Below are 22,267 nucleotides of genomic sequence, written 5' to 3' on the forward strand. Positions count from 1 at the left end.
ATGCAGAATGTTGTTCCCTTCCTTATACAACTTTAATGCATGGATCAATCACAGCCAAGATTTTAAGTGCAAAAATTCTGTTTAAAAAACCCCAAACAAGTACTTTTCTCTTTTGAACCAGCACTGTCAACAGAAGAAGAGATCTTCTCATCTCTCCTGCTTATACCAACACAAACATGTGTGGTGAAGCACACCAGTGACCTGGTTAAAACTAGACTGGTTTAAGAAGCCCCAACAACCCCAAACAGTTGGTTTTAACCCACATCAATTCCCCAATCTGTTCTGATCTGCAGCCACGCAAACACCTACACTGATAGAAACGGAGAGAAGAGAACTGCTCCCTTCATCAGCAGTGCTGGCTGAGAGTGAAAATCAGACTGAAGACCTTCTGGTGTTTGTAGGCTTTCTTACCAAAGTTAGCAAAGCAAAACTTCCACTGAAAAACAGATTAGAGGCCAAGCTCAGAATCAGTAGGAGACATGATATAGCTTTACATAAACTTTCAGATGAGCTCTGAGTTTTATCCCAGAGGACAATTAATCTCGACACTGCCTGTGCTGCTGGAAACAAAATCAATTTAAAAGTCAGCAGCAGATGCAAGAAACAAACTTTGGATTTAGCTTAAAATACATAAAAGGCAGCTAAGGAAGAATAGCAAAGAACAAGTAGAAAAACAGGGCCTTTAAGTTTTTTGAACAAAATCCACCTTGGAAGACTCGAGAAGAGAATTTGAGGCAAGGTAGTGGTGGAGATGGACTATTCTGCAATATGAGCAACCTCGTCCCCAGATTTTCTCTAATATCCAAGGAAAAATGCTCCAGATATCATGCCCTCTCAAAAGTTTGCTTTGTTACCTTAATTTTTAATGTCAATCAACAGTGTAACTTCCTCCTGAAAGGTTACCTGCCTGTTAATTTTCCAAGAAACTTCCTTTTTTTTCCTTATTTATTAGAATAAGAGCATTCTAGTTCCATACCATCCATAACTATATAAAAAGGTGTTCAGCTTCTATTTTGATTTAATAAAATTAGACTTTATAACAGCAAAGAAGGTGAATAGAATTTAGAAAACAAATTAGACCAGTAAGTCAGTATAGATTCTTGAAAGCTTTTGCATGAAGTTTTCTAAATAATGACAAAAAGAACCAGCCAAGCAATACCAGTTACTTATATCACCAAATGTTTCTTTGTGTACTTCCACAAATGGTTCTGTAGAGTTAGATTTTGCTCAGAATTAATGCGAAATCTTTGGCTAACTTAAGCAGCAGGACAAAACTTAAAATGTAAGCTCAACAAATCTGCTGTTCTTTATATTGTGTGCCATGAAGTATTTAAATAGTAATTATTACTTATAGCTAATATATATTGATGTAGCTTTTAGTATCAATGTGTTATTAATACCTTTAATAACTAAAATACTTTTACTAAGGAAAGAACAAGGTCCATAATTTGACTTAAGAGTAGTTAAATCAGTTCAGAGACATTACTGGGCACAGAATCACAATCCTGCGGGAGAACAAAAGTCTCCAAACTCCAGCCATAATTGCACCTTTGGGATCTTATTATTCAGAATAATAAAAATTCGTTAGCTATAATGTGATTATTTCTAATGTAAACACATTCCTCCTAGCATGCTATGGTTTCTTCTCTGAAAGTGAATATTCAGAAGGGTCTCTCTGGCTGCCTCATTGAAGTAGAAAAGCTCAGAAAAGTAGAGGTCTGGCGCAGTTTTATGGTGGAACCTGCCTCACATCGTTAAAGTTTTACATTTTTTGCCAATACAAGATTGTTCTCTTGCTTCAGGTGCTCTCTCCCAAAATTCCCAATGCCCATTTATCATATCTTTATCTGTCTTCAGAATAATAATTGTATAGATGGTGACTTAGCTGTGTATATCAAACTTTCTTGGGTGTAACAAAGTTACAGAACATTTCATATTTGTTTTAATCAAACGAATGATTGATATGAGGCCAGTGATGTCTAAAGATCTTACTGTGTTTGGAATTTAGTGAGAGCATAAATTTATCTCCGACTGCCGGCCTTTCCCTCAGACCTCAGGTAGGGAATTTTGAAAGCCATAAACCACAGGAAGATAAAAGGTGATTTTTGGGTACCAGATGCAGACAAGTGTAAAATCCTGAGGGAACAAAGCACGCTTCAATTTCATGAGGCCCATTTATACATTTGGCGCTCACTCGGAGCCCAGACAGGTTTATTGTGTAGGACTTGAACATTCAAAGCAAGCCAGGCTCAGCACGAGGAGAGCGTGAGACAGCCCTGAGCACAACCACGATGATTAAACGCTGTGGGTTTGTGTTTGTGTTCCCCGGGGGATGTGTGAAGAACTGGAACACCGGCAACAAGTCCTGAGGAAAGCCTCGGAACAGCATAAAATATGAACTTAAAAAATTAAAAAGAAAGAGGAGGAAAAACAATCAAAGAAGGGATGAAGAATTGTGATGACCTAAAAAAAATTAAGATGAAGCAGCGGTGGGGGGGAAGACTAAATGTTAGGCCCATATGCTGAACATCACCTCACTGTGCTTGGTTTGGTGGGACAGCACAGCTCGGAGACACCCTGAGGGGACAGTGAGGGGACATTCAGAGAAGCCTGAAGGGACCGTGAGGGGACAGTGAGGGGACATTCAGAGAAGCCTGAAGGGACCGTGAGGGGACAGTGAGGGGACATTCAGAGAAGCATGAAGGGACAGTGAGGGGACAGTGAGGGGACATTCAGAGAAGCATGAAGGGACAGTGAGGGGACATTCAGAGAAGCATGAAGGGACCGTGGGGGGACAGTGAGGGGACACTGGGGGTACCCTGTGGGGAGCACTGAGGGGACCATGAGGGAAGCCTGAAGTGACACTGAGGGGACAGTGAGGGGACAATGAGGGGACCCTGGGGGTACCCCAGGGGGGGACTGAAGGGGCCATGAGGGGACAGTGAGGGGACCCTGAGTGGAGCACTGAGGGGACCCTGAGAGGAGCACTGAGGAGACCCTGAGTGGAGCACTGAGGGGACCATGAGTGAAGCACAGAGTGGAGCTCCACTGAGAGGAGCACCGAGGGGACGCGGAGGGGAGCACTGAGGGGACACTGAGCACCGAGGGGACGCGGAGGGGAGCACTGAGGGGACACTGAGCACCGAGGGGACGCGGAGCAGGTCCCTGTCAGGGCCGCCCGGCAAGGCCAGCCCCGGCGGCGCGGCAGGCCCGCCCTGCCCACGCCGGGCTGCAGGGGGCGCAGCGCGGCACGGCCTCGCCTCCCGCCGCCGGTGGGCGGGAGCGCCGGGCGGGCCCGCGGCCGGGGCCATGGCGCTGCCCGTGCTGTCCAGCTCGGCCGTGAAGTTCCGCCGGGTCCTGGCGCACTTCCCGCAGGAGCTCAGCCTGGCCTTCGCCTACGGCTCCGGGGTGTTCCGGCAGGCGGGGGCCTCGGCCGAGCACGGCGAGGTGAGCGCTCGGGCCCCGCGGCGTTCCGCGTACCAGATCCGCCTCCGGCCCTGCGGCGTGTGAACGGCGAGGGGCAGAGATCCCCAATCCCCGAGGGACAGAGATCCCCAGTCCCCGAGGGGCAGAGATCCCCAGTCCCCGAGGGGCAGAGGTCCCCAATCCCCGAGGGGCAGAGATCCCCAATCCCCGAGGGGCAGAGATCCCCAATCCCCGAGGGACAGAGATCCCCAATCCCCGAGGGGCAGAGGTCCCCAGTCCCCGAGGGGCAGAGATCCCCAGTCCCCGAGGGGCAGAGGTCCCCAATCCCCGAGGGACAGAGATCCCCAATCCCCGAGGGACAGAGATCCCCAGTTCCCGAGGGGCAGAGGTCCCCAATCCCCGAGGGACAGATGTCCCCAGTCCCCGAGGGAATAGCGGGGCGCGGTGTCCGGGCCGTGCCCAGGGGCTGCCCGCGGCGGTCCCGGCTCTGGGGCTGTCAGTGTGGGGGCTCGGGGTCCCTCTCTGCACAGTGTGTATCGACTGTGTGTCAGGTTGTTTACCACCGCTTTTGGAGTGTTACTGCAGCTTGTCCAAATGCTGTGCGCTGTATGAGGGGAATTTCAAACCTGTTGCCGCAGTGGAATGGCAGTCTGGAGGGCTTCCTCATCTTCTGAGGGCCAACAGCTTGGAAATAGTGTTTATTTTTATTTTTTGGGTTTTGTTGACAAAAGCAAAGGAATACACTACAAAGGAATTCTAGAAATGCAGTTCCTTGCTGCCAGCTCTCGAGTGGTGCTTTTGTCTGCCCACATGCCCCCATTCGTGGCCAAAAAGTGCTGTTCATTAGTGCTATAAGCTGTTCCACTGAGCTGTGAATTAGGGTGGTGAAGATCTCACACCTGCTCCCCTGTTTTGGAGGGTTGAAGATTGGTCTTGACCAGGACAGGAAAATTTTGGACTGTCTGATATACTTGACAATAAACGTACTTCACTGGAACCTTTGAACTGTATCTGACATTAATACGTGTGGTTTGGGTTTTATTTTTATTTTTTTACTCATGAAAAATATTTAGTTGAATGTTTGATAGTGTGTATATCTTAAATTATTATTATAACATTGGTTCTTCTTGACATTTAAACCCCACCACTTCTCTTGTTATCCTCAGACAAATATGCTGGACTTCGTGTTTGCTGTTGATGATGTTGTGACCTGGCATATGATGAACTTGTTAAAGAACAGGAGTCATTATTCCTTCCTTAAATTTTTTGGGCCCAAAAAGATAAGTACCATACAGAGATATGGAGCAGGAATTTACTACAACACCTTAGTGCCATGCAATGGCAGGGTAAGTACAAGTAGGCTGAGTGAATTGAGTCAGATATTTATGTCTGTGAAGTATTAAAATGATTAGCTTAAAGCAGATTTCAGGAAGCAAATATTGCAGATTGTAATTGTAGATTAACTCGTGGTATCTTCAATATTTATGTCTCAAACTGCTTCACTAACAGCATTTTAATTAAAAAGCAAACAGAGCAGCCTGTCTTGCCCCTTAGAAATGTGAACAGTGTTTGGAACTTATAACTAAAGCATTTCAGGAACTGGGTTTATATTCATTATTGCTTTCTGTCTGCCAGTTTTGGTGGTGGTGAAGTTTTGGTGGTGCTTCATTTCAGCAGTTGACAATGTAATAGCAGCAAAGTGGGCTGTTTGATATAAAATGCAAGTTACAGCAGCAAGTTGGAATTGACATTTGTGTTGTTTACTGTCTCATATCCTGACCTGTGAGGCTTGGGTGTAATCAATAATTCTGGTGAGTGGTTCTTGTCCAGCAAGTCCTGTTCCTGCACCTCTGTGTTTGGTAGGGAGGAGTGAGGGAAACACTGTCAGTCTTGCTGTTCTTGTCCCCGTACGAGATTTTGGGGTTTGAGCCTTATTTGTGTGATGTAAAAAGGGATTTGGGATTTCATTTGGAGGACCAGTGGTGTTTGCCATGACACTGTTCTTGCCTCTTTATGCCCTGGTCTTATGTTCTATTGACTCAGTCATATCACAGGCTGTGGTCCTTTGGTATCCAGAAATTCTAGAGCTGCCTGCCTTGCTGTGGTGATAATCTTTGGAAATTCAGGTACTGCAGATTGGTAACAAACTGTGGAAAGTCCCATGTTGTTTCCAGTTACGTAAAAGAAGCTGCAAAATCACAATTTTTTTTCGTAACGTCAAAGAGCAAAAGAAAAAAACTCCCTGATATACACCCCACCTCCCAATAGCATAAATGTCTGGAGGTTGTAATTTAAGTCTCTGACAAACTAGTGCTTGAGTTTTTTTAATATCATAAAGGATAATGTGGATTATTCCAGCTATTGTAATATTTGGCTGCTGACTTTATTGCAGCTTTGATTCTAGAAAAGTCTTAGTTTCATGCATTCCATTTTCTTCCTGCAGAAGTTGGAATGTAAATAGGAGATTTTTCTTTTACCTCATGTTAATTAAAACATAAAAATGTTTTCCAGTTTTTATTGGAGGTATGTGTGCCTTAGGATTAAGAAGTTATAGCAGGTAGTAAGTTCCATATAGGGAAGACAGTGCAGGTATAGATTTTTTCAAAAGCCTCTATTTTGCTTTGTTTTTTTCCAGATGATAAAATATGGAGTAATTAGCACTGATGCCCTGATTGAGGATTTGTTGCACTGGAAAACTCTCTATGTGGCTGGGCGCCTACAAAAGCCGGTAACTGCTCAGTTTTCTCTGGAAATTACAGGGCTGGAAAAGAATCAGTTAGAGTTTGAACTTTATCTGTTAGGGATCTGTGCAGCAGTGCTGCTCAAATAATCTGCCCTGATTTAGGGGTGTAACCCCAGAGGGATAATCTCTCAGAGGGGAGGTGAAATGTAGTTCCTAATGATGTTCCATGGAAAAAGAACCCTGAAGGTGAGTATATGAATAAGAGTTTTCTGCCTGGAGTAAATCTTGAATAACTATTAATGCTAAGTCCCTTTAATGTTAAATGTATTATTTGCCTTTTATAACAGATTATAGGGGCGCCCAAAATTTAACACAGCTAAAGAATGGAAATCTTTAAAGATGAAAGAAGTTCTGCTGTGCAGTTACTGGCTGGCTCATAACTGAATGAAACATGGGTTCTGCATGTTGGTTTTTCTCCTCCTTATTTGGACCATAAAAATAATCTCTGCTTTCCCCCTTGTGCCTGCCGCAATGTGCTTTCAGCAGATGGCAGCAGTGCTAAGGGAAAAATTGTTATGAGGGGAGGGGGAGAATTAGGGAAGAAATTTCTCCAGGTCTTGGAAGAGAAGTTAATTATGCTTTTAGCTAAAAAACTTGGAGTGAAAATTTGAATGGATTGTCTCAGACTGCTGGCTTTATCTCCAGAGATGTATTACAGCATGATCCAGGTTAGAGCAGCAGTTATCTTTGTAAAGGATGAAACTTAATCCATGGAGAAAGATAACTGAAGGGAGAGTTCTGGATGTCACATCAACAGTGAATAGCTGTTTTCAGTGGAACTGCATTTGCTGCTGCTTTGATTTGTGACCTGGTACAGTGAATGTAAATTCTCTGTACTGTGAAAAAGCCTTCCTTAACTGTGGTGCTCTGTCAGATTTAGCCCAGAGATCAACGTTCATGTTTTACAGGGCGATAACCATTGCACTCGCACTTCCTGGGAGATTTGCAGCTCTCTAAACCATTGAAAATTTGATCATAAATGCTATCAGTGTTTCAGGCATTCAGATTTTGAAGCCTGCTGTATTATTTTCTTTCCAAAAAATCCTGCTTTGTATTAGGAGGGGGTTTTAGAAAAGGAGGAGGTTATTCCTATTGCTTCTCTAAGGCAAGGCTGGTATCTTCCATGAGGAGGAATAGCATCTCTGCTGAGTTTCATGTGTTAAAAGGCTCTGTGGTGTCCTTAACATGTCCATAACTTGCTGATGTTTCCATGGCAATCCTAAGGTATTGCAGTCACCTGTGTGACTGCTTGGGGTGCCACAGATTTCTCTGTTCTCACTTCCCTTAGATTTCCCTGTAGCATCAAGTTAGGAATGTACATCTAAGTGAATTGCTTGATGAGATTTGAGAAAAATCAAGGGGGGTACCTTTGTTCAAAAAGGTGTTGTAGAGCAGACAAATATTAAAAAGCTGCCTTTTATAAGCAAGACAGGATTGCTTAACCAGAACACTTGAAAAAGACAAACTCACACCAAGCAGGGATTCCTAGGGGAATTGTTTCTGGAAGTGCACAGTTATCCATCTCCTAAACCAGCTTCCCTTCATCTGCCCGTGTGTTTCTATCTTGGTAAGCAGATCTTACCAAAGATCTGCTTTTTATTCCAGTATATTTCCATATCCTAGGTGATTGGATTCTCTAGTCGGTCTTGAACATTTTCAATGTTTCCTAAAAATAAACACTTCTTGTGGCAGGTAGAGGCATTCAAGCGATCTGTTCTTCATGGGTAAGTGAAGAGCCCCTCGAGATCACATTCTGCTCATGCAAAGTGCAAAAGTAAAGCCCTGCTTCTTCTAGGACAACCCCTGTCTGAGAAACTACTTGAAGCATTTGATAGGGGAGTCCTCAGTTTTAAAAAATAAAAGGAATGAAGATAAATAAGAAAATTTAACTCTGTCTGGTGTTCTGTTCTCTTTTAGTCTAGTCTTTTTTCTTATTGCACAATCACATGTGAAGTATTTCTGTTGATGCATTCATATTTCCTGTTCTGATTAGTCTTAAATTTACAAGTATGAAAAGGTGGCTAGCTCTTCAGAGGTTAGCTCATGTCTGGTGCATATAGCACTTCCAAACCTGTGTGTGAAAACAGCTTTTTCTAGCAGAGTGTTAATTCTTAAAAACGTGTTCCTTTCTCTCACATGGTGGGGATACTCTAGTACTTGTTGTACCACGCTAGTGAGATCTACTCTTAAATTAATTTCTTACTCAATCTGGCATGAAAAATAAATAACATTTCTAACTCCAGCTTCAGTAGCACTTTGCTGAAGTCTTGCTTCCAATTGGCTCTGCTTTTCCAGGTGAAAATCCTGGCCCAGAATGAGAACAGCAGGCTGCAAGCTGCTCTTGTCAGCAACCTGAAGAGTGCAGTGACAGCAGCCTTCCTCATGTTGCCAGAGAGCTTCTCTGAAGAGGACCTTTACCTGCAGATTGCTGGACTCTCCTACTCTGGTGAGTGTGGGGGGTCTGAAGTGGCTGAGAAGAGCTGTGGTTGGAGCACAGTTGGAGTCTCATGTGGGATTAATCATCTCCCTTCTTGCTTTGGGCCTGCGCTGCTGCATGCATCAAGAATTCTCTCTGAATGGTGGTTACGTAACAGCTCCAGTAATTGGGTTTATTCACAGGAAATAGGTGCAGCTACATCAGCAACACTGCCTGTACCTGCTTGGTTTATGAGCAGCTAAGTGTGAGTGATTGGATATGATAAAATAGTGGAGGTTCTCTCCTGTTTGAATGGATTGTATTTTGGTGGAATGTTTCAAAACCTTGGGGAAAAAAAATGTTTCTTTCCACTCAGTGCAATGTTGAGTCATCTGATAGTCTGACTCATACCTTGTCATCTCTTTTTGAGTGTGCTGTGTTTAAGGTTCCTATATAGTTAACTTAAAGATCCTGATTATGATTCTTTGATTTACATTTAACACTTTTGGTTGGTATTTGTTGAGTTTGGTTTTTTTTTTAAAGAAATTGATAAGGAAAATTTGAAGAAACTACTGCAAATAGTTTTCAATATAAGATGTAATTGTTACAATTTAACTCAGCACTGCTTTTTAAATGTTGACATCCTTACTGGAATTACTGTGATGGAGTTTGGTTGGAGTTGTACTTTACCCAGCACTTCCTTGGCTTATACAGAAATGCAGTTTTGGCTTTTAAAGGAAGCACAGGGGGGTCTAAACTGCAGCTTGACTGTACTGAGGAGTGTCACTGTTTTATGTAACCCTTCTCAGGGCAGTTCAGATTGCAGCTCACGTTTCCAGAGCAGTTCTCTCCTGAAGTGTTGCCTGTTTGAAAGCATCAGGAAGAGGGTACTGACAGTGGGACTGCCAGCCAGAAATGTTCACTGCTTATCTGCCCACCTGAAACCTGCCCAGCACTGGCACTGGATTCTTGTTGGCCACTAGTGACCAAGATACTTTTTTTATACTCTTTGAAACAGTACAATTAAACAAAAGTCAGTAAAATGCTGAGACTGGCTGTGTTGTGTGAGCAAAGCTGAAGCAACACAGCTCCCAGCTGGGAATGTACAAGAAAAAGGCTGCTTGTGGATATTTATTTTGCTGCCATTTTGTTAAGTCTTTCAGAAGCTGTACTAGTAGACAAAATTGATTTTATGTGTTACTCTAATCAGTCTCCTTGGAGACTGCTGAAAAGAGTTGTTAATGCTTTAATTTAGAAAATGTTTATCTTTTATTTTTTCCTGCATTTTTTGAGAGCACTGAGTCAGTACCATTTATATGCGAAGTGTTTGTTTTGTGGCTTGGCATAAACTGAAATAAACTAAGGAAGGCTAGCAAGTTGGCACCTTTCAACAGCATTTATCTCCTGAATGTGGGAAGTGGGAAAAGGAGTTGATTCAGAATTTTGGTTGTTGATACAAGCTACACTGAGCATCCAACTCCTGGCTGGAAACCCAGCAGCCAGGCCTGGTACCTAACAGAGGAGTAGAATGCTTTCATATAGACTGACTGGCTTTACAGTTATTCTCTTTGAAACTTCTCAGTCATGTATCTGAAAAGAAAGTGTGAAGGCCAGTAATGTAACAGTGGTGTTAAAAGGAATTGCTTTTTGAAACTACTGACACAATACATGGCTAAGAGGAAAAGTGATCCAGTGATCTTACCATGACTACTGTTAGCTGAACTCCAGGTACTGCACTTGGAGTGTGGAAACAATGCAAATCATTACCTCTCAAATGGGAAAATTTAAGCTCATTTGCTTCTGGATACAAAGTATGAGGACTGGGCAATTTGTTTAGTAATTGTTGAGATTGAGGTATGGTGCAAAGACTGTAAGTGTTACTGTTACATGACAGCTGGAATTATTTTGTTTCCAAATAAAGATATGGACACAGGCTGATGACATTTTATCAGAGGCCACATAACATATGCCTTCAAGGACATTTTTTCTGTGCTTGAAGGTGTTTGAATAGTTTTTTTGACTTTTAAAAGATTATTATTGTGGATTATATTGGCATACACAGTATTGGAGAATAGAGTTTTAGATGGCAGCTCTGTACTATGTTGATTTCTATTACGTTCTCTTTTGTGTTTTGAGGGTTTTCCTAATGGCTTAACTCTCTCTTTTCCTGCCTAGGTGATTTCAGAATGATAATAGGAGAAGACAAGTCCAAAGTGCAGAACATAGTGAAACCCAACATTGCCCATTTCCAGAAGCTGTACAGTACCATACTCCAGGACTGCCCTCAAGTGGTGTACAAGCACCATCTGGGAAGGCTTGAGGCAAGTGTTCTCCTTCTAAACAGCTTTAAAACAAGCAAGTGCTTCATCACTGACAGAAGGCAGGAATTATGCCATGCACCAGGAGAGCAGTTGTAGTCTCTGTGCTTGCTGTTTGTTATGTTTCTGTTGTTTAGTTAATTCTGCAACCAGCAGACTCGCCTTAGATGCCAGGTTTTTCATATGGAGGAACTACTGCTCATTTTCTCTGAGCACAGAATAGACCCCAGCAAGGGAACCAGAGCAGATCATTGTAAAACGTGTGTTCTAATGGCTTCCACATGGAAATAACAGGCTAGGAAGTGAGGAATAAACAGATGGTTTATGTTAGAGAGATGAGGCTGTAACTCAGAGGTGCAACTTTCTGCAATCAAAAACTGCATCTCACAAAAAAAACCTCCTCAGGTTCTAGCTATGAAATTACCTGACTAAACCCAAGTGAAATTCTGGCATTAATAGCCATACAAAACCTTTTTCCCTTAGCTTTTTGGGAAATCCAGAGTGACCAGTATCTTGAATTCCATCTTCCTGGTGTAACATTGCAGTCAGGGGAGAGATGCCACAGTCAGTAGCAATTTTTCCTTTTGTAATCTGCATGTCCCTGTATGAATATTCAAGTGTGATGTAAACTTCATGGTGAAGTCACAGATAGCACCACTTGTCTCATGGATGTGGGCATCTCTTTATCCTCAAGCCTTGGTAATTCTCTCCCAAGTGCCACCTTTTAGGATGTCTCTTGTTAGAAATTCATTTAACTGCAGGCTGGAGTACTGTAAACAGTTTCACTGCAATGTTTTGGGGTAAAACACAGACAAATCTGTATTATCCTGCAGCTGTCTCCATGTTTTCTTACTGCTTGTGAACAGTTTGGTGGAAGCAATATTTAAATGAATTTTGGAAAGAATTACTAACACTTCCTTCAAGAAAAAAATCCTTTAAACAAATCCTGGTAGCATACTGCAAATTTATTGCTGGATAATAAATCTCTCCACAATCCCATAACAGTCATCAAGACTGCTTCAAATCAACAGCAAAATGAGGGCATTTAATCAACAAAGTGTTTAATACTTTATTGCTCACACCTTCCTGTGCCTATTGGCAGTTATTCCCCAGCCTGAGGTGGCTGAGTGTCGTTGGGGATGCAGTTAAGAGAATGGAACCCCCTTCTCCAGGAGATGCAGAGCTCCAGAGAAAATTCCTTCTTCAGAGGTCCCTCAGAAGCAAGGGAGGCAGAGCCCAGCTCTGAGCTCTGCTTGAGGCACGGATTCCTCCCACACAGTGCTCAGAGCTGCTCGCTGACGATGCCTCTGGAGCTGTGGCTGACTCATCTGGAGATCATTTTCTCCACACTGACAAAAGGGAGTGGAGAGGGCACCCAGACTCCAGTCTCGTGTCTCCATGAAGTGGCTAAAACCTTGTGTGGGAGGAATGGAGCTCTTCAGTTTTTCCTTCTCTTTTGGAGAGCTCTGCCCCATCGTGCATTGCATTTTGGAGAAATCTGTCCAGGCCTGCATGTTGGTAACATTGTATTCAAAAAAGGCTCGTTGGATTTCTGATTTAGATTGCAAAATGTGGGACGAATGTTTTCTTCAAATTATACAAACCAGATGTGGTTTGGAGTTTAAAGCAGAGAAAATGGTTTTCAAGCTAAACTTGAAGTGTGTGTGTGTGTGTCTGCAGTTTGATTACATTCAGGCAGAAGAAGCTCAGCTGAGGGGTCTTCAGGGAGCTTTTTTTATTGTCCTGTACTTATGTTTCCAAAGGAAATTGGATACAAGAGAAACGATACAGTTTCAATGAAAATTTACTTGCAGACACAGCAAGATCATGTGTGTCTTCCTTTGAATAAAAACCCTTGCACTGAGTCATTCTTCAAGTTGAAAACTGAGATGCTGCATTTCCCTGTGCTTGGGAAGTTTTTATTACCATTGTCAAGGACCTTTTCTAGTGAAATGGATCAGGTTCTGTGAGATATTTATCAGAGGTCAATTTTCTGACTTCTTATGAAAAAAAGAGAGAACTGAACGTTTTTAATGTCTTACTTTTATAACATTCAGATTGATAAGAGTCCAGAAGGTCAATTTACACAACTTATGGCTTTGCCAAAGACTCTGCAACAAAAGATAACTGCTATAGTAAACCCTCCTGGAAAGAACAGAGATGTGGAAGAAATTTTACTACAAGTTGCCCATGACCCTGAGTGTGGATTTCTGGTGCATCAAGGTAGGTCTGGACCAATGTCTGTAATCTCCTTTAAGACATGATAGATACACAAATCTATTGTATATGTTCTCCTATTTCAGGCGGGTTAAAGAGAAGAATGGGTTAAAGAGAAGGGTGAAAAATCCAGGAAATTAATCATGAAATACATTCCTCAAAGCCTGGGTTTGGATTTGCCTGCAGACAGGTTATCTGAAATATTATCAATAGCATTCCTAGTGATACAGAAAGATGTGTTTTGGGAAAAGAGGCATAATTTAAGGGATAATAGTGCAGCCTGCTTAGATCACCTGACTCTGGTGCTTCCATCTTCAGGCAAAACTTCATCAAAATACTGAGCTTTATATCCTCCCAGTCATAGATTGCAAGGTTGAGGTAATCTTCTGACTTGCTGACATTTCCCTTGGCAGTCATCATGGTTAGCCCAGACATGTGAGCGCTGGCAGAGAGCTCCAGCTTAGAGGGAAAAGGCTGAGGTGCTTCTCATCAGCACAACTGCTCTGAGGCAACATTATGTCATATGAGCAAGTTAAAGCTGATGCTGCAGACACCAATGTTCTGCTATGCTGCAGAAAAATGAAAAAGTTTCGTACTGGGGGTCCTTTATGCATTTGAAGAACCTGGCACATTTTCTGTTCCAGGCAGTAAATTTTGCAAGCTCCCTGAGCACAGCAAAAATTCCCAAGAAACCTGGGAGCCACTAGACACAAACCAGGGAGCTGAGGGAGCTCTCAGCCTGATTTCTGTGGGGGAAACAAAGCTCCAGGGTGCTGCAGTTCTCCATGGACAGCATGGGATGAGCTGCACCTGGACATGGAGGTGTTCAGCTTCTTTCTTGGGCTGGGCTCAGCCAGTAAAGGGCTAAAAGCTGGGTCTGGGAGCAGGGAGCAGTGTTTGAGCTGCACACAGCTCTGCTGCTGCTGAGGTTGTATTGCTGTAGCTGCACAGGGAGCAGCAAACTGGACACATCTTGCCAGGCCCTGCACTTTAAACTCTTAGGAGAACACATCAAGATATTCTTCCACTTTTGTGGCCAAAGCATTTTCCTAATTCATCAATCTGGGTAAAGGCCAGGCCAAGCCATTTGGGAATCCTACAAGACACAGCTGATTACTCAAGCTGAATTGCATTGTCCCAAGATATTTTTGCTACATCAACACAATTTGTTCCTTTCCCTTCCCTTTTCCTACCCCTCAAATGATTGTCCAGTGGAATATTGTATCCTTACTTATACATGGATTATGCTAAGCTTTGTTCTTCAATATGGAAGCAGGATTTTAAAATACTTGAAATTATATTCTTTGGGTCTGAGACTGCTGCAGTTCTGCATTTCTTTCAAGTATTTAGTGAAGTGAGTGGTTTTGTACATATCAGTATGTTTTTATATGTGTTAGAACAAATATAACTTCATAGTTCCAAAGAAATTTAAGATTTTTCAAGCTGTTCTATTAAGAACCCCTGGACAATGTCAACTGAATGTGCCACAGTGCAAAGTGGTAATCAAGCCTTATCTCCAAAAGCTGTAATTTAGAAAAGCCAGGGAAGAGCTGCACAATAGAGGTATCTCTGCTTGATCAGAGAAGTGCCAAATCCCAATTTCATGTTGAAGTAAACAGGGAGTGTCATTTGTTCTGCTCTAGAATGTTAATTTACCAGCACTTAGATGAAACTACTCTGAATCCTCTGTGATTAATCATCTCAGTAGAGAGCTAATGGGAGCACCAAATAAATGGATTTGATCAATTCCTACTGCTTGTTTTCTGTTGTAATATTGATATGGGTTTTTTTCTGTATGTTACATATAAAAGAAATTTAAATAGTTTAGAGAATACTTTTAATCAGTATGAAAAAGCAGAGGAAACCCAAATTTCCTCAGTGTATGTTTTACTTACAGGCTAGCTTGATTGTATAACTGGAACAATATTTAACTTGTGCATCGTGGAGGGGAAAATAGTCCCCACACAAGTGCTGAGATGGGTAACATCTGTGTGCTTTTCCCTCTGCAGGCATTTCAGGAATTGTGAGATCCTCCAGTATAGTGCAGAGTGCTAAAACCATCCTGACAGCTGGTAAGAACGTGTGGGATTTCTATCCACATGGGCCTTCTGATTTCACACAGAAAAAACGACTGTCTTGTTACAGGAGTTTAAAGAATAAATTTTTGTGTGTTTCACTAAAAGTCCCCGGAAAATAAAAGCAACATTTAAAGCAGAGGCTTTCTTGCAGAATTAAGAAATGCTGAAAGGGACTGGAGTCTGTGTGACTCTTAAATAAACAAACCAAACAACAACATCAGCTTTCATTGTCTCTGCTTCTGGATCTGTGCAGAGATTTTGTGGAGCAAAATAACTGGAAGGGAGGGGTTAAAACCAGTGGTATTCCTGTTGAATTCAAGTTAATGCCTCTACTCGTGGGGCAGAGCTGGGTAAGTGCAGGAGTAGAACAGAAATGGTTAAGCTGTGGGGATTATTTGTGCTCTGTTCCTCCTGTTCTGATGGGCAGCAGATGGCCTCTGGGGCTCCTTAGCTCCCCTTGTGTGTCACTGCCAGCCTCTCCTGGCACTGCCACTTTGGGGGTCCTCATGGAGTAACCCTCTGAGTAACCCTTGGCATTTTTATCATGGCTTCTGCTTCATGCACCTGAAATCACTTATTTGGGAAATGTCTCTACTTCCCTTGGTCTTAACTGCTTTTTGCTTTATATATAGTGGCTTTTTTCTCTTTCAAACAAACTGTAGTTTCCTTCTAATCAGTTAGGTACAGTTGTATTTAAAAACTATTTTCTACTAGTGGTTTTTGTGGTGGAAACATATTTTTGTGATTTGATTTAGGTAGAGCAAAGCAGTTTTGGGCCTTTGCCTCCAGCACAAGTCAAATTTGAGCAAGGAGGCTTGGGGGAGTAGGGGGAGTGGATTTTTCTTACTTTTTGCATGATTTAGGGTTTTTTTGGTGGGGGGGAGTTTGGTTTTTTTTTTTTTTTTTTTTTTTTTTTTTTTTTTATGTATTTACACTTGTCTGCCAGAATCTGGTCAAAACCATTAGTGACAGAATTCAGAAGTGAAATTTTACTGCTCAGGGATGTCACCTCAGTATTTTTGAAGTGTGATGTTTGTGTGATCTGCCCTGGAATTGAGGAGGGATGGGTGTCCATAGCTTTAGAGTTAATTAGCAAAAACCTTTTGCCTTTTTTTTTTCTTTAATATTTGTCTCCAAACAGTTATGACTGAGTTTACATTAAATCTGTCAGTACCTTCTAATGAAGATTTTCTCCCAGTCATGATTTCTTAATCTAAACTGCATCACTGGGGCAGCATTCCTGGCTGTGCCAGCTCTGGGGGCTCTCCATGTTCATAGGATACAGGATTTACCAGAGAAAACAGGAATGTGGCAAATGGAAATATTTGCTTGACTCAGGCAAGGAATGTGTTTTCCAGGAAAGTGTGGAGCTTTGCATTCAGTCCCTAAGGATGCTGCATTTCTTTCTGTATTCTTTTTCCAAATCTTGTCTAATATTCTGTTCCCCTAAGACCTATTTTCACACTTTCTAGTAGAGACTTTAGGAAAAATATAAGGCTCTGACTTTCTGCAGTGCTTATGTCAGGAATAGTAGCTTAAAATAATTATGAAAGACAATCATGAAATATGTGGCTCCATTAGGCTTTGACTTTTTATTGCTGTTCCTAATATACAAATACTTTGCTTGCAAAAGAATATTTTCATAAGCTGGCCATCACTCTTTTTGAAGTGTTCTAGGGGACACATCTGTTTTCTTTAGCTGATTATTTTACCTTAAGAACACCAGCAAAGTTGAGATGCCTGCTCTGGTCCACAGCATGGCAGTGCAATGTCCAGCATTTCTAAATTCAGTGGTAAATCAGCAATAGCTGTGCTGAGATGCCATGCTGGGTATGAGCATTACTGGCAAGGAGCACAAGAAGGAATTTCAACCCATTTAAGAGAACTTTTCTCATCTTTCTCTGCCAATGTGGTTTTCAAGTGGAGCCCCAGCTCTGTGTTTTTGTTTGTTGTTAAATGCCTTATTTAGTTTTTGAAAATGTGCCTGTGTATTTCTTTGAGGCTGTGGTGAGGTTGCCTCTCTGTTTCCCATTAGAGATGGCACCAGGGTTTGATTTGTTTTCCCACATAGCCAGAGCCTGCCTGGGCTTTGGGAAATCACTCTGCAACTCTTATATTTAGCTCCTCTGAAGGAGATGTTGATACTTCTTTAGCTTCTTTCCTCTTTATATTTTACTCAAGGAATGCTGCAAGCTTTGAAAATTTTTCTATAAATACAGTCTTACAGATTAAATCATCAATTTCTCCAAGATACTTTAAAGTTAGCACAAATGTTCTAAATATAATTTGTTTTCAATGATTCAATGATTTTTTTAAGTAGCAAGTTTCATTTGTTCAAGATACTTTTAAGTTAGCACAAATGTTCTGAATAGCATTTGTTTTCAAGGATTTTTTTTAAGGAGCAGGTTTGCATATCAAATATTCTGGTGTTGTGATAACTACTCTCTTCAGCTGCCTGACCAGATAACTGCTGGCTTCACTGTAAATATCTGTAAACATGCATATATCTGTGCATGCCACACTACAAATATATAATTATTTGCTCCACATGACAGCTGTCCATCCATCCAAAGGAAATCCAGGCAAACCTAGCAGGACACTTTGGGGGACTCCCAGCCAAACCTGTCTTAGAGCACCAACACTTGCAAAAAGCTCAGCGCGGATCGTTAAGTGAAACCAGACACGGGTTGTGTTTGCACAAACGCTGTGGGCTCGGTCCCATGTGCATCAGGGCTTTGTTCTGGGTCCTAGAGTGGAAAAATCTAAAGGGGAGGTGGAACCACCGAGTCACAGATTCAGAGCTGCAGTAAAAGACATTTTCATGTGGTCCAAGTACTTCAGATTCTGAGAGGGAGCCGTAATTACAGCGATTAACTTTTCCTGCAGCTGTGATTCATCAGCCCGAGGCTACTCTGGGGAGCAGCTGAGCTGGATGGACAAACCTGTGCTGGGGCAGCGGGGCCAGCAGCTCCTTCCGTGCCCTGGGTGGAGCTCAGAGGGTCGGGAAGGGTCTGCTGCTGAGCAGGTGGGCAGGCTGGGAGCAGCAGTGTCCCCGTGAGAGCAGCAGTGTCCCTGTGAGAGCAGCAGTGTCTCTGTAGGAGCAGCAGTGTCCCTGTGAGAGCAGCAGTGTCCCTGTGAGAGCAGCAGTGTCCCTGTGCAGGCTGGGAGCAGCAGTGTCCCTGTGAGAGCAGCAGTGTCCCTGTGAGAGCAGCAGTGTCTCCCTGCAGGCTGGGAGCAGCAGTGTCCTGTGAGAGCAGCAGTGTCCCTGTGAGAGCAGCAGTGTCCCTGTGCAGGCTGGGAGCAGCAATCTCTGCAGGCTGCAGTGCCTGCACCGTTCTCTGCAGTCCTGCAGCAGCTGTGCTGCAGTGGATCTGCCACACGCTGCACTGCACTGCACACCTGGAATTCACTGGAATGGCAGAGCAGCAGTTCCTCTCTCAGAGGGGCTGCCTCCTGCAGCTTGGGCATTTCCAGAGCCACACTTACACAATTTTAACTTTTTTTCATTAGTGCTGTGCCAGAGCTCAGCCTGGCTTTGAGCTGCTGCAGGAATTGTTGCTCTGTGTGCAATCTCCATGCAGATTTGTCAGGCACTATAGGATTTAGGTGGTTATTTACTTGTTATTTGAGATGCTGCAAAGAAAAGCCTGTCATGACTTCATTAGTGTGCTTGCTTTTGCAAAAACCTAGTGAATATGGAAAAGTTGGAGCCTGCATATGGGATGCACATGGGTTTGTCAGTTCAAAATACATGTACGGATGTTTTCCTACCAAAGGGGAAGTTGAGTTTATTTAAATTGCAGTTGGAGACATGAGAAGTGCAGAACTGATTCTCTGCAGTCTATTTGTTATCAGAGGTTTCTTACTCTGCTACATTCCTTCAGAAATGAGTGTGCACTTTTCCTTCTTGCTGCCAACTAATTTGTCTTCTTGCAACGTGAAATGTGAATGCATCTATCACTAAAATATTGTATCTTTAACAGATTTCTTTCTTTCACTTTCCTTTTTTTTTTTTTTTGAGGTCTTTCCAAATCAGATATTGTGATGTCCCTCCCACTCACCCCCCAAAAATTAAAGAAACCCAGTGCAGCACATGGCTAAACTTGGGTTGTGGTTCCTTGTTTGTTGCAAATCTTTCCTTGTGTTCTGAGCTGTGACATTGTGTGACTTTTGGCTAAATTCCTTGTGTATTTTCAGTCAGTCTTGTCAGGTGTTCAGTTCAATAAACATAGGAAAAATTGTAGTAAATGTAATCTAGTACACCTTTAATCTTTGCTTGTGTCAGAATTAGAGCTTTTTGTGCAGCACTAAAAGGTTACCTTTTCTGTTCTGAATTTCTTATGGTGTGATTGAACTGTGCTGTAAGCTGAGCAGTCACTCTGTGTGTTTTGGGTTTGTTTGGTTGGTTTGGGGTGATTTTTTTTAAACAAAAAAGGAAAAGCAAGTAGCTGCACTGGCTGGGATCTCAGAGCCCCCCTGAAATGCCAAGATGAACAGTGTTTTGTTTTTAAATTTACAAATACTCCGTGACAAAAACCAGCAAAAGGCTGTGGGTTTTTTACTCTAGGTCTGTAGGAAAAGGCTCATCTCTGCTAGAACTTCAGAAATTGTTTAACTCCAAGGATCAATTTTACAAATGTTGTGGGAGTCATCCTCAGTCCATCACATCTAAAACTCATAAATGCTTGGAGGCAACAACTGCTGCTGGACCTCTGAAAATTGAGATGTCTGCCTTTAATGTATGCCATGGCATGGTATTTACCAGAATTCTGCTCTATATGCTCTGCTTTGATAGCATTAAAAGTATTTTTGGTGGCATTATTTACTGTGTTCTGACTGTGACAGGAAGGTTATTTGCATGTCTGCCTGCTGGATTAGGCTGTCGTTCCCCCAGGGAAAGCCTTCATTTGATGCACTAAGCACCTTCTGGCTGAGTCAGCCTTGCTAAATGTTGATGGTTTTTCTCTTTTTTCTTCTTTTTTAGGGGCAAAGAAATCTGTGACGTACAGTTTGAAGAAATTATATAAGATGACAAAGGGAGGGTTAAAGAAGACATCTTGAGTCTTTACATACTGCGTATGGGTAAATAAATAGTACTTTTTTTCTAAATGTTTTGCAGATGTGACTTTGCATACTTGAGAAGATTACAGTGTATTTAAGAAGTCTGTTCTGATGATTTGCATGCCCAATTTTCTTAATGAAATAGGAACTTTTTTACTGGGAGGTTTGTTGGCAATAGGGCAAAGGAATTATACTCTAAATACTGAAATGAATTTTCCTGTGCATTTTGAAGAACCCCAAGTAAAAAAGATGGATTGTACAGATGGATTAAAACCCAAAGTGACTCATTTTCTATGTGTTGGTAGCTTTACTTCCCAAAGTACCCTCAGAGTCTCAAAATTATCAATATCCCAAATTTAGTTCTTTCAGGGATTTACAGAACTGAAGAATCCATTGAGTTTTCAGTAGATATGAAACTGCCCTCTGACAGGTTCATCCTTGGAATTCCTCTGAGGATGCTCCCTGTGGCATCTTGAATCCCAAAAACTGCCACAGTGACTTTCACGGGGGAGAGGGAAAAGAGCAGCTTGGCAGCTGTCACATCCTTTAATAAGGATATTTAATAATATTAATAAATAAGGATATTTAATAATAATAAAATGGTGTGTTCCTCTTGTGAGGCTAAGATGAAAAGTGCCCAATTCATGGGCATTGTCACAAGGGCCAGAGTTGGAAGGAAAATCAGAATTCCATGGCTCTCTTTAGGCAGACTTATGCAATATTTGTTGTTTGGCAGAAGATTCCATCAAAACACTTGAAAATTTGGAATATTATGAATAAAAGCACAGGTTGGTTAATTCTTTGATTATCTTTTTTTTCCCTTAAAATACTGCCCACAAAGATGAAACTTGAACTCTCTTTAAATTAGCTAAACTAAAGAGAATTGGAGTTTTACTTGACTTGTTACATTAATCATGCCATGAAAAAATGGGCATTGCTGGCAGTATCCATGTCTGGTGCAATAAATTGGGAGGATCTTTTGTAAATAGAATATTTTTCACACTGACTCGGGTGGGTTTGCTAATTTGGGAAATTTTCCTTAATAAAAATAAACTCAGCTAAGATTTCATTTTCCTTGTGAAAATGTCAATGATAAAAATAATTTAATGGTAAAAAAAGGAAATAAAATGTATCTTTCCTGATCAGCATGTTTGGTTTTTTCCTTATGTATTATATGATCATCAGGGCCATCTCTCAAGCTACATTTGATTTAGAGATCTCACTTTAAAAAAGAAATTATTGCAGTGAAGTTGTCTGCTAATTGTTTCCAGGGAGAAATTCAAAGGATAAATTTAAGAAAGACAATAGAAAATACATTGTTGTATGTAATAGGACTCGTACAGACTTGCTTTAATCACAGGGAAACTTTTAAATACTGATTATTTTTAGGTATTTGAATTTGAAATCTTAATCCAGACTCAGGAAAAAAATTACTGTGAAATAGGAAATAAATAATTGGGAAACTTTCTAAGGTCAGAGGCAGGTTCCTCATACTTTGCATTATCCATTGGTGATAGAATGTGTAAAACAAATCCCCTCAAATGTCCCTTTGCTGATGGCACAACCTTTTTATGGGGGCAAAGAATGTTTGTGTGGCCCTGGCGTTCTCTGGCCCTATTAGTAAGAGGCCAAAGTCCCCAGTTTGAAAAGTTTATATTATAAAAAGTGGAACTAGGGGATTTAAGCCAATTCCAGGTAAATCTGGAATTTTTTAATGATGAAATAGAGTTGCTAGCATTTCACAGCAGCTTTCTTGTAAAAGCCCTTTGCAATAACGTTAAAGAGAATATTCTGAATGTTAAAGACACACTTAAATTGGGGTTTGGTGTTTCTGAAAGTGCTGGCTACTGAAGTGGTAGCTCAGAACATTAGAGGGCAGTGACCAATCAGTCTGGTGTGGGATGAGCTGGCCTCACTGCCACAGTGAAACCCCAGGCTCCATCCTGCACCTTGCTGCCTGCGCATTTATCCCAGAAATAATGTTCTTGTGGGGAGAAAGGAAAAAGTG

General features: G+C 41.9%; 1 protein-coding gene across 2 annotated transcripts; it reads left to right on the top strand.

The window, feature by feature from the left end:
* The first annotated feature begins 3,285 nt into the window (after positions 1-3,285).
* Positions 3,286-20,546, top strand: TAMM41 (TAM41 mitochondrial translocator assembly and maintenance homolog). Of its 2 annotated transcripts, none has more exons than XM_068201502.1 (8): positions 3,286-3,447; positions 4,593-4,772; positions 6,062-6,154; positions 8,465-8,615; positions 10,761-10,900; positions 12,955-13,126; positions 15,130-15,192; positions 20,183-20,546. In XM_068201502.1, the coding sequence occupies exons 1-8, from the start codon at positions 3,310-3,312 to the stop codon at positions 20,257-20,259; spliced, it is 1,014 nt and encodes a 337-aa protein (XP_068057603.1). In that variant the 5' UTR covers positions 3,286-3,309; the 3' UTR covers positions 20,260-20,546. The 2 variants fall into 2 exon arrangements, with proteins under 2 accessions (XP_068057603.1, XP_068057604.1); XM_068201503.1 differs by lacking the exon at positions 3,286-3,447 and adding an exon at positions 4,054-4,122.
* The last annotated feature ends 1,721 nt before the right edge of the window (positions 20,547-22,267 follow it).

The sequence above is a fragment of the Anomalospiza imberbis genome, chromosome 11 (genome assembly GCF_031753505.1).
Source record: "Anomalospiza imberbis isolate Cuckoo-Finch-1a 21T00152 chromosome 11, ASM3175350v1, whole genome shotgun sequence".
In the NCBI taxonomy this organism is placed as follows: Eukaryota; Metazoa; Chordata; class Aves; order Passeriformes; family Viduidae; genus Anomalospiza; species Anomalospiza imberbis.

Bases quoted from the DNA above. Each gene is read 5' to 3' on its own strand.
- TAMM41 (XM_068201502.1), top strand. From the start codon at position 3,310: ATGGCGCTGCCCGTGCTGTCCAGCTCGGCCGTGAAGTTCCGCCGGGTC. The intron at 10,901-12,954 runs CTTGAGGCAAGT...TACTTTTATAAC, and splicing joins ACAAGCACCATCTGGGAAGG to ATTCAGATTGATAAGAGTCC. The intron at 15,193-20,182 runs GTAAGAACGTGT...CTTCTTTTTTAG, and splicing joins TAAAACCATCCTGACAGCTG to GGGCAAAGAAATCTGTGACG.